This window comes from Mustelus asterias, chromosome 14 (genome assembly GCF_964213995.1).
Source record: "Mustelus asterias chromosome 14, sMusAst1.hap1.1, whole genome shotgun sequence".
NCBI classification, from domain to species: Eukaryota; Metazoa; Chordata; class Chondrichthyes; order Carcharhiniformes; family Triakidae; genus Mustelus; species Mustelus asterias.
The window spans coordinates 95,308,915-95,322,589 of NC_135814.1; the positions used below are offsets into that span (position 1 = coordinate 95,308,915).

Here is a 13,675-nt window from a genome sequence, read left to right on the forward strand (position 1 = left end):
TGAAAACTGAGCACGGTATCGGAGAATGCCAGGCAACATCGATGACTAGCAAAGAGCTGGCCGGCCGGCAATAGTGGCACCTTTTTTTGTTCCCTTTCAGCTTCCTATCTTTGTCATTGATTCAAACTCCACAGGCAAGTGCCTGGCAAACTCAGGTTGTTTTCCCTGGAACGGGGGAGGCTGAAGGGAGACCTGATAGAAGTCTATAGAATGATGAGAGGCATAGATAGGGTTGGCAGTCAGAATCTTTTCCCCCCCAGAGTTGAAATGTCTAATGCTCGGGGGCGTGAACCGAAGGTGAGAGGGGGAAGGTTCAAAGGAGATGTGAGGGGCAAGGTTTTTTTTTTACAGAGGCAGGTAGGTGTCTGGAACACGCTGCCAGAGGTGGTGGTGGAGACAGATATGATAGGGGTGTTTAAGGGGCTTTTTGATAAACACAGGAATGCACAAGGAATAGAAGGACATGGAGCAAGGGCAGGCGGAAGGGATTAGTTTAACTTGATGCCATGTTTGGCACAACATCGAGGGCCGAAGAACAGTACAGCACAGGAATAGGCTCTACGTTCTATTGTTTGTCAAATTTACAAACTCACGGCGGGGTTTTTTAACCCCTTTTGGGCAGCGCACCGACTTGATCAGAAGCAAGGGTGAGGGTGCAGGAAGGGTTTGGCCGATCTACCTCCCCTCCATGGAGCACTGGAGTCAACAGGAAAGAAAAAGATGAGGTGGGAGATCGCAAACAAGAATCAAAACCAGACGAAAGGGATGGCAGAGTGATTTCATACGTGAGGGTTTTCTTGATTCATTGGTGGGGGGCAGGGGGCGGTGGGGGGGGGGGGGGGGCGGCGGAGTATGACTGGCAAGACAGTTAGCCCTTGAGAAGGTGGTGGCGAGCCACCTTCTCGAACCGCTGCAATCCCTGAGGTGTAGGCACACCCACCGTGCTGCTAGGGAGGGATTTTGACCCAGTGACAGTGAAGGAATGGGCGATTATATTTCCAATGTTGCACAACTTGGAGGAGACTGCGGTGATGGTGGAGGGGCTTTGTTTCATTTTCCTCTGAACGCATTTGTTTATCAAGCTAAAAACAAATTTGGAGATGGGTTTAAAAGAGAGACCATTTGATCGGGAGAGGGGGGTGAGGTCGTGCAGTGAAGCCTTGATGAATACACGCAGCTGGGGTGGCCAACGCTGAGAAGGAGAGGCAGCATGTTGATCATCTTGACAGCTAACTAACTACAGCCGAGGTCAGTCAACCACCGGCCGCACTTTCTAAAGGCCGAAACAGGTGGAGAATGTCCCAAGAGAAACCCTGTGAGGAAGGACTTTTGGATGCAGTGGAAGATCTACCTTGAGTGCGAAGAAGTGCTCCACCTTGTGGTCTGGCGAAGAACTGGAGCAGCCCACTCCAAAAAAGGTCAACTTTGTATTTGCGCCAAGGTTTGTCTGGCTGCAAGCTTGGCCCTCTCGTGATCAGAATATCTACACTTTGCAGCTACCCCTGGGTGACTAAGGAGGAGCCAATCTAAAGTGGCTCTCTGACCCCTGAAAGTGACTGCCCAATTAATTCATTCTTTCATCGGATGGAGAATCATAGAATCCCTATAGTGCAGAAGAGGCCATTTGACCCATCGAGTCTGCACCGACTCTCTGACAGACTATCTCCACATCAAGACTATTTTACCCAGGCTCTCTCCCAATGCCCTATCCCCGTTAGCCCACACATTTACCATGGCCAATCCACCTAACCTGCATGTCTTTCGGGGTAGCACAGTGGTTAGCACTGCTACCTCACAGTGCTGGAGACCTGGGTTCGATTCCCGGCTTGGGTCACTGTGCAGAGTTTGTACATTCTCCCCGTGTCTGCATAGCTTTCATCCAGGTGCTCTGGTTTCCTCCAAAGGCGTGCGGGTTAGGTTGATTGGCCATGCTAAATTGCCTCATAGTGTCCCGGGATACATAGGTTAGAGGGATTAGCGGGGTAAATATGTGCGTTTACCTGAATAGGGCCTAAGTGGGATTGTTGTCAGCGTAGACTTGATGGGCCAAATGACCTCCTTCTGCACTGTAGTGATTCTATGGTTTCTAATGTAGGAGGAAGCTGGAGCACCCGGAGGAAACCCATGCTGACGCAAGGAGAACGTGCAGACTCTGTGACCCAAGCCGGGAATCGAACTTGGGTCCCTGGCGCTGTGAGGCTAACCACTGTGCCACTGTTCCAATGTGGTTGCATTTGTTGTCCATCCCTAGTTGCCCTTTGAACTGAGTGGCTTTGCAAGGCTATTTCAGAGGGCATTTAAGAGTTAACAACATTGCTGTGGCTCTGGAGTCACATGTAGGCCAGACTGGGTATGGGTGGCAGATTTCCTTCCCTAAAGGACATTAGTGAACCAGATGGGGTTTTGCAACGTCGATGATACTTTCAGGGTCAGTGTATATTGAGGCCAGCTCATTAATGAATCAAATTTCTACTCCACCAGCTGCCTTGGTGGGATTTGAACCCATGTCCACAAAGCATTAGCCTGGGCTTCTAGGTTATAAGTCTAATGCCATTCCCACTGTTTCCCTCTAAGCCATTTAATTCAACTGTCTTCTCTCATTGTTCCATTGAGGTGGATTTTCAACTGGTTGCTTAGGTCCAAAATGGTGACTGTTGTTGACCCTCCATGGCGATTGTCCCTTTATTGCATGCAGTTCTGGTCGCCACACTACCAGAAGGATGTGGAAGCTTTGGAGAGGGCGCAAAGAAGGTTCCCCAGGATGTTGCCTAGTCTCGAGGGTGTTGGCAGTGAGGAGAGGTTGAATAAACTGGGATTGCTTTCACTGGAAAGATGGAGGCTGAGGGGAGACCTGATAGAGGGCTACAAAATTATGAGAGACACAGAGAGGGAGGATAGTCAAAGGCTTTCTCCCAGGGTGGAAGTGCCAATTACAAGGGGGCACAGGTTCAAGGTGAGAGGGGGAAGGTTTAAGGGAGATGTGCAGGGGAGGTTTTTCACGCAGAGAGTGGTGGGTGCCTGGAACGCGCTGCCAGAGGAGGTGGTGGAAGCAGGCACATTAGCAACATTTAAGAGACATCTGGATTGGTACATGAATAGAGAGCGAATAGACGTATATGGACCGAGTAAGGGTAGAAGGTTTATTTTTCGTTTATTTAGGGCATAATAGAATCATAAAATCCCTACAGTGCAGAAAGAGGCCACTTGGCCCAATGAGCCTGCACCGACAACCATCCCACCCAGGTCCTATCCCCATAACCCCACGTATTTACCACTAAGGGGCAATTTAACCTGGCCAATTCTCCTAACCTACACATCTTTAGAGTGTGGGAGGAAACCGGAGCTCCCGGAGGAAACCCACACAGAGGAAGTGCAGACTCTGCACAGACAGTGACCCAAGCCGGGAATCGAACCCAGGTCCTTGGCCTTGAGGCAGCAGTGCTAACCACTCTGCCACCGTACTGCCATGATCGGCACGGGCCTGTTGGGCTGAAGGGCCTGTTCCTGTGCTGTACTTTCCTTTATTTATTTTTTCTAAGGCCAACACAACGGGGTAAAGGTCACCTGGGTTGGGTGACCAATTGGGACTCAGAGTGGGGAATCACCCCGGGGGGGAGGAGTTCCCTGAAGCAGAGGTATTTTAGAATTAACGACAAACTCGCTGCTGCTCTGGGAGATCATTGTAAATAAATCCCTTTTTCATTCATGAATGAAGTCTCTGAAAGCACTTGCCCCATCATTACTCCCCACCATTAGACTGAATCTTGGACTTTTCTCATGAAGGGGCAGCCATTGCACACCACCAATTCCAACTGCAGGCAGGAATGGCCCTGCCTGGACCAGACGTCCTGCCAATCAAAGCAGCATCTCCTCGTCAGTTGGCTTTGGCACGACACAGGGCATTGGCATTGCCCCTTCACCCCACATAGTTTAATTCAGAGTTGGGGGTGGGGATTAAAGGAAAGAAGGCCTAAGTGACCAAATTCAAAGCAATTTTACCAAGACCGCCGCCATGCCTCCGCTTCTCCTACCTGAGCATCCATCTGGACTAGGAGTAGGCTCCGGTCTGTAATCAGTCAACTGACCTCTCACTGGGTCAATGAGTCCCCAGGCAAGCAGCAGCAATGTGAGAAGCGTTGGGAGCATTGTCTGTCTGTAGATCGGCAGCTACACCTGGTGAATATAGCAAAAACAACCTATAAAAAGTGTCAAGAGTCTGGAACCAGAAACACGCAAAGCGCTCGTATCTATTCGACACGTTTAATTGCTGAACAATTCAGACATTGAAACAAGAATGGAAATGAGTGCACATCGAGCCAGAGGAGATGTTTAGGATGGTTACTGAAAAGCGTGGTTCAAAAAATGGCCAAGACGTCTTAAAGGAAGGGAGAGAGATGGAGGGAAATGGTTTCCGAGATTTCAGTCTCGAGAGCTAAGCGGAGGGCTGCCCGTGATGCTAAACACGGAGGCTCTGATTTGTCACGGACCGAGGAACATGCCAATTCTCCGCCCGTGCATAATTGACTGTTCCAGGTTTTGTTTTTCCTGAACGCAGTGGTCAACTTGCATCCTTCTCATTGCATCCTGGTTTGAGATTAACAGGGATCGGAGATGTTGGAGAGGGAGGGAGAGCAGGGTTGGTGGGAGGGGTTGGGAGGAGCAAGGCTACAAACAAGATCGTTTGAACTCAAGGATGAGAATTTGAAATTGGGAGATGTTGCGGGGGTGCCAGTTTAGTCGGGATGGCGAAAAGGGTTTGAGCAAGCAGAAGAGACCTGGACGAACCAAAGTTCACAAATGGTGGTAGAATGGAGGCCGTCCAGGAAAACCTAGGAATGTTTCCAAACATATCCGCCTCTTTTAATGGCACGGGATGAAGAATCCGGCTTCAGACACCATGAAGTAGTCTGGAGTGTATTAACAACAAGTCATTATTAACAACTCATAACTCTATAGATTTACATGGTAGAGGATACACATTTGAGGCTGACTTTGCCTTTACACATCTCTGTCCATCTCTAGACTCACCCTGGCTCTGGGTCATGTGTCTTCTTATATCACTGTGTTGTACTCTGTCCCACATTAACCCTGTATGTACCAGACCCTACCACCACACTAGACACCTTTAACAGGAAGGCCAATGGCTTGCTGCCCTTTTGCACTCAGTAACTCTCTTCTTGTGGATCAGTCAGGGCTAATTCCTCAGCACAATCTTGCTCTGGATGTGTTGAATTGAAGAATGAAGAGTTGCCTTTACTTCACAACTATTGAAACATGATTACATTCTTTGTGAAGGTGGCAATGTGAACATTGTGATATCCTTCCCTCCTCACTATGGAACAAGTAGAATACAAAAGCAGGACTATTTTCTAAATGGGGAGAGAATTCAAAAATCAGAAGCGCAAAGGGACTGGGAGCCTTAGTTCAGGATTGTCTTAGGGTTAACTTGCAGGTTGAGTTGGTAGTTAGGAAGGCAAATGCAATGTTAGCATTCATTTCGAGAGGACTAGAATACAAAAGCAGGGTTGTCCTGCTGAGGCTGTGTAAGGCTCTGGTCCGACCACATTTGGAATATTGTGAGCAGTTTTGGGCCCCCGTTTTTAAGGAAGGAAATGCTGGACATTGGAGAGCGTCCAGAGGACGGTGGCACAGTGGTCAGCACTGCTGCCTCACAGTGCCAGAGACCCGGGTTCGATTCCCAGATTGGGTCACTGTCTGTGTGGAGTTTGCACGTTCTCCCTGTATCTATGTGGGTTTCCTCCCACGGTCCAAAGATGTGCGGGTTAGGTGGATTGGCCATGCTGAATTGCCCCTTAGTGTCAGGGGGATTAGCTAGGGTAAATGCACGGGGTTATGGGGATAGGGCTTGGGTGAGATTGTGGTCGGGGAAGACTCGATGGGCTGAATGGCCTTTTTCTGCATTGTAGGATTTTATGATTCTATAAAAAGCTTGACGTTTGAGGATTCTGGGTCTGTGCTCGATAGAGGTTAGAAGGATGAGGAGGGATCTCATTGAAATGTACAGAATACTGAAAGGCCTGGATAGAGTGCACGTGAGGAAGATGTTTCCATTAGTGGGAGAGACTAGAATCTGAGGACACAGCTTCACAGTAAAGGGACGACCCTTTAGAACCGAGATGAGGAGGAATTTCTTCAGCCAGAGGGTGGTGAATGTGTGGAATTCATTGCCACAGAGGGCTCTGGAGGCCGGGTCATTGAGTGTATTTAAGACACGGATAGGTTCTTGATTGGTAAGGGGATCAAAGGTTACGGGCAAAGGTGGGAGAAACTTAACAGCCATGATCGATTGGCGGAGCAGATTCGATGGGCCAAATGGAGTAATTCTGCTCCTATATCTTCTGGTCTAAATATCAGGCTAATCACAGCAATCTCGGTCCATTGTCTCACGGGGAGCCCTATCCCAGTGTGACAGGACCCACCAATTCTCCCGTGCGCACTGCCCTCTCTCCTGGGTAAGTGCTCCTCTCCTTGTAACCACCCAATGCCTTACTGCAGAAAAGGTTAAAGGGCAGGAAAAGGCAGCAGCCAATATGTGGCAACACCAGGCCCCAGAGGGCACGCACTTCGAGGTCAGGTACAGATTAGCGGAGTGGAAATTGGGAGTCTTTTCTCTCGAAGCCCAGGGGGAGAAGGTCAATGTGGAGGCGTGGGGGCGGGGGAGGGGAACGGCTTACCCAGCATGCAGCGTGGTTAAAAAAGCCCTCCACCCAATCACCCCTAACCCATCACCTTAATCTGCCTTGCTTTCTGTCGCTCGAGAAATGGCAGCGATTACCCCCTACACCACAAGCCTGCCAGACCAATTCCTGGGGTGAATCTCAGGCCGTATGTGGGAGGAATGGGGGTCTCTGACACATCACGATGGGGACTTCCAATTAGAAGATGGGAACTGATCGTTATCACGAGGTAGAGTCTTGTATTACAGTGACAGGCAAGATAGCGGGGTCGTAACCTGAAACACACGTCATACAGCTACAGGCATCATTTCAATGTCAGAGTTAGTGATAATTCATTGCTACTCCAGATTAGACCCTTGCTCTGGAACCAGCACCACGTCAATTTGTACAGATCAGCACTGAGATCTCCCCTTTTGCATAAACAGCCTCATTCAGCTCTGTCCTGTACACAAGTCAATCTGGTGAAAGTGCATTTATATAGCTCCTTTAACATCCCACGGCACTTCACAGGATTCTCAAACAGAAATTAACATGGGGGGGCAATTAGGTAGATGATCACAGGTTTGGTCAGGGAGGTCCACTTTAAGGAGTATCTTAAAGGAGGAGGGAGAGGTTAACAAGTTTAGAGAGGGAATTCCAGAGCTTCAGGATTGGGGTGAGAGAGAGCAGGAACAACTTTGACTCAATAAGCATCGATGTAGGTTTGATCACTGCCCCACCTGACCATGGCCTGTTACTCACCTGACAACTCCACCACGATTACCAACACTCCTTCCCTGCCCTCATTCCCAATCCCCGGAGAAAGCCAATTCCCACACCGTGTATGGTCCGTGAGGGCAGCACGGTGACAATCATGGCCTTCCTAGGGACAGGAATTCACATCAAACCCTGTTCACCCATCACCTCTCTGCTTGCTGGCCTACACTGACTCGCTCCACTGTCAACTAGCTTTCCCTCACATTCAAATCCCCTCCACGGGTCTGCCCTATCCCCATCTCCGTGACTCGCTCCCGCCCCACGAACCTTCGGAGATCTCTCCACTCCTTTACACTGGCCTCTTGTACATCCCCCAACTCTCTTTATCCAATCATTCCCAGCCATTCATTAGCTGCCTGGATCCTAAGATCTGGAATTCCCTTCCTTAACCGCTCCAGTTTGCGTTCCCTCTTTCCAATTTTCTCTTGCTCTTGCCTGGCTCTGTAGACAAAGGTGGGCAGCTCCGCCTGATAGTTTAGGGAGGAGATTCAGGAGTTGTGTAAAGGGTGATTTGATTTGATTTGATTTATTATTGTCACATGTATTAACATACAGTGAAAAGTATTGTTTCTTGCGCGCTATACAGACAAAACATACCATTCATAGAGAAGGAAAGGAGAGAGTGCAGAATGTAGTGTTACAGTCATAGCTAGGGTGTAGAGAAAGATCAGCTTAATGCAAGGTAAGTCCATTCAAAAGTCTGACATAAGCAAGGAAGAAGCTGTTCTTCAGTCGGTTGGTACGTGACCTCAGACTTTCGTATCTTTTTCCCGACGGAAGAAGGTGGAAGAGAGAATGTCCAGGGTGCGTGGGGTCCTTAATTATGCTGGCTGCTTTTCCCGAGGCAGCGGGAAGTGTAGACAGAGTCAATGGATGGGAGGTTGGTTTGTGTGATGGATTGGGCTACATTCACGACCTTCTGTGGTTTTTTGCAGACTTGGACAGAGCAGGAGCCATACCAAGCTGTGATACAACCAGAAAGAATGCTTTCTATGGTGCATCTGTAAAAGTTGGTGAGAGTCGTAGCGGACATGCCAAATTTCCTTAGTCTTCTGAGAAAGTGGAGGTGTTGGTGGGCTTTCTCAACTATAGTGTCGGCATGGAAGAACCAGGATAGGTTGTTGGTGATCTGGACACCTAGAAACTTGAAGCTCTCGATCATTTCTACATCGTCCCCATTGATGTAGACAGGGGCATGTTCTCCACTATGCTTCCTGAAGTTGATGACTATCTCCTTCATTTTGTTGACAAGATTACGGCAATGTGATGGACAGTTGGTGGCCAATAGACCATTTGTGGCACAGAGTGAGCCAAGATCCAAACTGCAGGGACAATCATTGACTGTTCATTGGTTACTTGCTGGGGGCGCCATCTTATCCCTATTGATGTGATTGGCTGGACTAGGAGCTAGTGGGAGTTAGGAGTAGCAGGCCTGGCCAAAAGCTGTGACTATCAACAGAAATACTAGGCCGACAGGGGAGGTCAGGAGGGGATATTCCGCCATTGGAGTTCAACCGAGATCTAAGACCAAGTGTCCACCCCTTATCTGGTTTACCCCCTCCCTTCCTAAGATAGAATCACCTGTGGCAAATCAGAGGGATGTACTTTCTCCAAGGATGGCCGAGAATTGCAAAGCAAGTTGCAACCAAAGAAGAACCCAGCAGAGGGACCTCAGGACATGACAATTCCTGAACGTCAAGTGAATAACACAAAGACAAGCTGACAGATCCTACAGCATTCCACAGCCTGAAGCACCTTCACCGTGTAGTCACTGTTGTAATGTTGACAATGCATTAGCAAAGCAAGATCCCACAAAAAAACAGCAACATGTCAATGACCAAGGAGACTGTTTCTTTTTAGTAGTGTCGGTTAAGGGATGAATGTTAGCCAAGGTCCCAAGGAGCACCTTCCCTCCTTCAAAATAGCTCCTTGGGGAGGTGTTCGCTTGATGTTCGCTTTAACATCAAGAGATGGCACCTCTGACAGCGCAGCACTCTCTCAGCACCTCGCCAGTGGGAGCGCTTGCCTGGTTTTTGTGCTCAAGGTGTCTGAGGTGAGATATGAATCCAAAACCTTCTGTCTCAGAGGCAGGAACATTACACCACTGAGGGGGGCTAACGCCTCCCCCCACAACAAGGCGGGAGGAACAAGTTGTGTCCCTTAGACTACAAAGATTAAGATGGAGACCAGTGTGGGTTCAGCGGCAATTGGAGGGTCAGAGTTTTAAGGGCTCGTGGCCAACATGTCTGCCAGTCTAGGTTTGTGACAGGATGTGGACGTCAGGCATATCCACCAGTGGCTCAGAGATAGGTGAGGCCCCTTCAGAAAGCACCAGGATGAATGTGCGCTTTTCGATTTGATTTATTATTGTCACATGTATTAGCATACAGTGAAAAGTATTGTTTCTTGCGCGCTGTACAGACAAAGCATACCGTTCATAGAGAAGGAAAGGAGAGAGTGTAGAATGTAGTGTTACAGTCATAGCTAGGGTGTGGAGAAAGATCAACTTAATGCAAGGTAGGTCCATTCAAACGTCTGACAGCAGCAGGGAAGAAGCTGTTCTTGAGTCGGTTGGGTAGTTTTGTCAGACTTTTGTATCTTTTTCCCAACGGAAGAAGATGGAAGAGAGAGTTTCCAGGGTGCGTGGGATCCTTGATTATGCTGGCTGCTTTTCTGAGACAGCGGGAAGTGTAGACAGCGTCAATGGATGGGAGGCTAGTTTGCGTCATGGATTGGGCTACGTTCACGACCTTTTGTAGTTCCTTGCGGTTTTGGTCAGAGCAGGAGCCATACCAAGCTGTGATACATCCAGAAAGAATGCTTTCTGTGGTGCATCTGTAACAGTTGGACCACGTCCAAGGACTGATTGCTACAACTATCTGGGAGCAGCCACGGAGGCAGACGAACTGTGTGGAGCGCAGGGTACCACAGAACAGGACTAAACTGAAGGGCATCAACTCTAACTGGCTGGACAGGGTCAAGAATGGAAGGAAGGTCCATCAGAATAGTGGGCAGAAGGAGTGACAGTGATGTGAGGAAGACCTCTTTCACCCAGAGGGTGTTGGAGTTTGGAGCAAAGGTACTGGAGTTTGGAACAGAATGTGAAAGGTTGCAGGGACAATGCAGGGGAGTGGGAATGGGTAGAATGCTCTTTCAGGGAGCCAGTGCACACACGATGGGCTGAATGGCCTCGTTCTGCATTGTGTAACGGCTTTGTGAACACCCTTCCTCTCACTCCCCAAGCCCTGACACCAAACAGGGCGAGTAGGAGCACCAAGTCTGAATCACCCACACTACCAGAGTCTGAATCACCCACACTATCAGAGTCTGAATCACCCACACTATCAGAATCCGAATCACCCACACTATCAGAATCCGAATCACCCACACTATCAGAATCCGAATCACCCACACTATCAGAATCCAACACGAGATGGGCAAAGAGTTGGCAAAACCTGGCCGGGGTGATAGAAGAAAGGAAACAGTTCCACATCTCACCCGTACAATAGCAGGATTCTGAGGAACCAACAGGGGCCTTCCTGAATAACAGACACCATTCCCCCCCCGCTCCCCCCCATTCTCTTGACCAATCCCCAGCAACCATCAAAAAAAATGGTACAGGGAATCTCCCACCCGATTCCATAAACTATGGGATCACCAATCCCCAGAACTAGTGTGAGAGTTGGAGCATGAAGGATGTTAGTTGGAGCAGATGCAGGAATAGGCCTGACAAGGCCTCACACCAGGCCTCAGCAAGCGGCTGGAACTGCCTACCTAGCTCAGTGAGAGTCTGGGAGTGGCCCAGAGTGCAGCAGACAAATGGGTTTATCTGAGTCTTGCTCAAAGTGATCTACCCTTCGAATGTGAGTCAGAAGCTTCGAACTGCAGTCTGACCAGACCTCCCCCGGCTGGTTCTAGGGTTAGGGAGGGAGGCAATCGAGGAATAAAAGCTTTTGTTTTTTTATGGGAGGAAGGGGGCTCATGCCTCAGGGGAGATTCAGCACAGGAGAGCTGGAGCAAGCTCCCAGGGCTGTTTATTAACCAACCTGATCAGGTATTGCACTGCCAGCCAGCTGAAGGCCAACAATAGGGGACTTGTGACAATCCTCACAAGAACGGCGGTCACATTGGAATAGACGGGCAGGAAGAGGCAGCTCAGCCCTATCAGGTCCAATCAACTTGCATTTTGGTAAGACAAACCAGGGCAGGACCTAATGGTAGGGTCCTGAGGAGTTTTATATGGAGAGAGCTAGTGTTGCATAGTTCCTTGAAAGTGGAGTCATGGGATGGTGAAGAAGGCGTTTGCCTTCATCAGTCAGAGCATTGAGTGCAGGAGTTGGGACGTTACATAATAACTGTATAAGACAATGGTGAGGCCACATTTTGGAGTACTGCATACAATTCTGTTCGCCCCGCTATAGGAAGGATGTTATTAAACTGGAAAGGGTGCAAAAAAAGATTGACAAGGATGTTACTGGGACTGGAAGGTTTGAATTATAAGGAGAGGCTGGGACTTTTTTCTCTGGAGCGCAGGAGGATGAGGGGTGACCTTATAGAGGGTTTATAAAATCATGAGGGGCGTGGATAAGGTGAATAGCTAAGGGTCATTTCCCCCAGGGTAGGGAAGTCCAAAACTAGAGGGCATAGGTTTATGGTGAGAGGGGAAAGATTTAAAGGGGATCTGAGGGGCAACTTTTTCACACAGAGGATGGTGCGGGTATGGAATGAGCTGCCAGAGGAGGTGATAGAGGCGGGTACAATTACAACATTTAAAAGACATTTGGACAGCTACATGGGAAAGGTTTCGAGGGATATGGGCCCAAACGCAGGCAAATGGGGCTAGTTCAGATTAGGAAACCTGGTCAGCATGGACGAGTTAGGCCGAAGGGCCTGTTTCCGTGCTGTATATCTCGATGACTCTATAACTAGATTATGGCTGATCTGTATTTTAACTCTATTTACCTCTCTTGGTCCCATGTAAGTTAAGTTTATTTATTAGCCTCACAAGTAGGGTTACATTAACACTGCAATGAAGTTACTGTGAAAATCCCCTCGTCTCCACACTCCGTCGCCTGTTCGGGTTACACGGAGGGAGAATTTAGCACGGCCAATGCATCTAGCCAGCATGTCTTTTGTTACAAGAACGTCCTTTTCCAGAGATGCATTTTCTAACTTTTCTGGCTTTGATTTTTAAAAGCACTGGAACCCTCTGAGAGACAGTGACAAAACTGCTCAGTCCCATGCGCGATACACAGTCTCTCATTCCACCAAGTGGGATGGAGAAGGTGTTGTCACTTACTCCCCTGGGGAGCGTGCAAGACCCCCATCTCCTGTTGCCTTCGCACCATCCTGAGATTTCCCAAATGCTTCTGAGATGAGACATCAGAATGTGATTACACATTGCATAGAAACATAGAAGATAGGAGCAGGAGGAGGCCATTCGGCCCTTCGAGCCTGCTCCACCATTCAATCAGATCATGGCTGATCATCCAACTTAATATCCTAATCCTGCTTTCTCCCCATAACCTTTGATCCCATTCGCCCCAAGTGCTATATCCAGCCGCCTCTTGAATACATTAAATGTTTTGGCATCAACTACTTCCTATGGTAATGAATTCCACAGGCTCACCACTCTTTGGCTGAAGAGATCTCTCCTCATCTCCATCCTAAATGGTCTACCCCGAATCCTCAGACTGTGATCCCCGGTTCTGGTTCCACCATTGGGAACATCCTCCCTGCATCTACCCTGTCTAGCCCTGTTAGAATTTTATAAGTCTCTATGAGATCCTCCCCTCATTCATCTGAACTCCAGTGAAAACAATCCTAACCTAATCAATCTCTCCTCGTACATCAGTCCCGCCATCCCCAGAATCAGCCTGGTAAATCTTCACTGCACTCCCTCGAGAGCAAGAGCATCCTTCCTCAGAAAAGGAGACCAAAACTACACACAATACTCTAGGTGTGGCCTCATCAAGGCCCTGTATAATTGCAACAATAAACAACTGAAACATTAACTGCAGCCGACCTGAGCTAGTGCCCCTTCTCTGGAATATACAGCCAGTGGGATACTTTTTTCTTTTATAGGCTTACCAAGCTGGAGATAGAGAATGAGAGACAATACTGTAATGAAATAGACTGTGGAAGCTGTCAGCCATTTTTTTCTCAGGGACAACCTGCCAATTTTTATTTTAAAAGTAACCAGCCTGAGAAATGCGAACTGA

At 48.7% G+C, this 13,675-nt stretch overlaps 1 protein-coding gene across 2 annotated transcripts in view; it reads right to left on the reverse strand.

Annotated features, from left to right (window-relative positions):
- The window catches only part of col6a2 (collagen, type VI, alpha 2), a 98,237-nt gene that overhangs the window by 79,360 nt on the left and 5,202 nt on the right, over nucleotides 1–13,675 (reverse strand). For both annotated transcript variants that reach the window (XM_078228910.1, XM_078228911.1), the window contains exon 2: nucleotides 4,032–4,173. In XM_078228910.1, coding sequence (XP_078085036.1) covers nucleotides 4,032–4,146 — 115 coding nt within the window. In that variant the 5' untranslated portion in view covers nucleotides 4,147–4,173. The remainder of the gene's footprint in view (nucleotides 1–4,031; nucleotides 4,174–13,675) is intronic.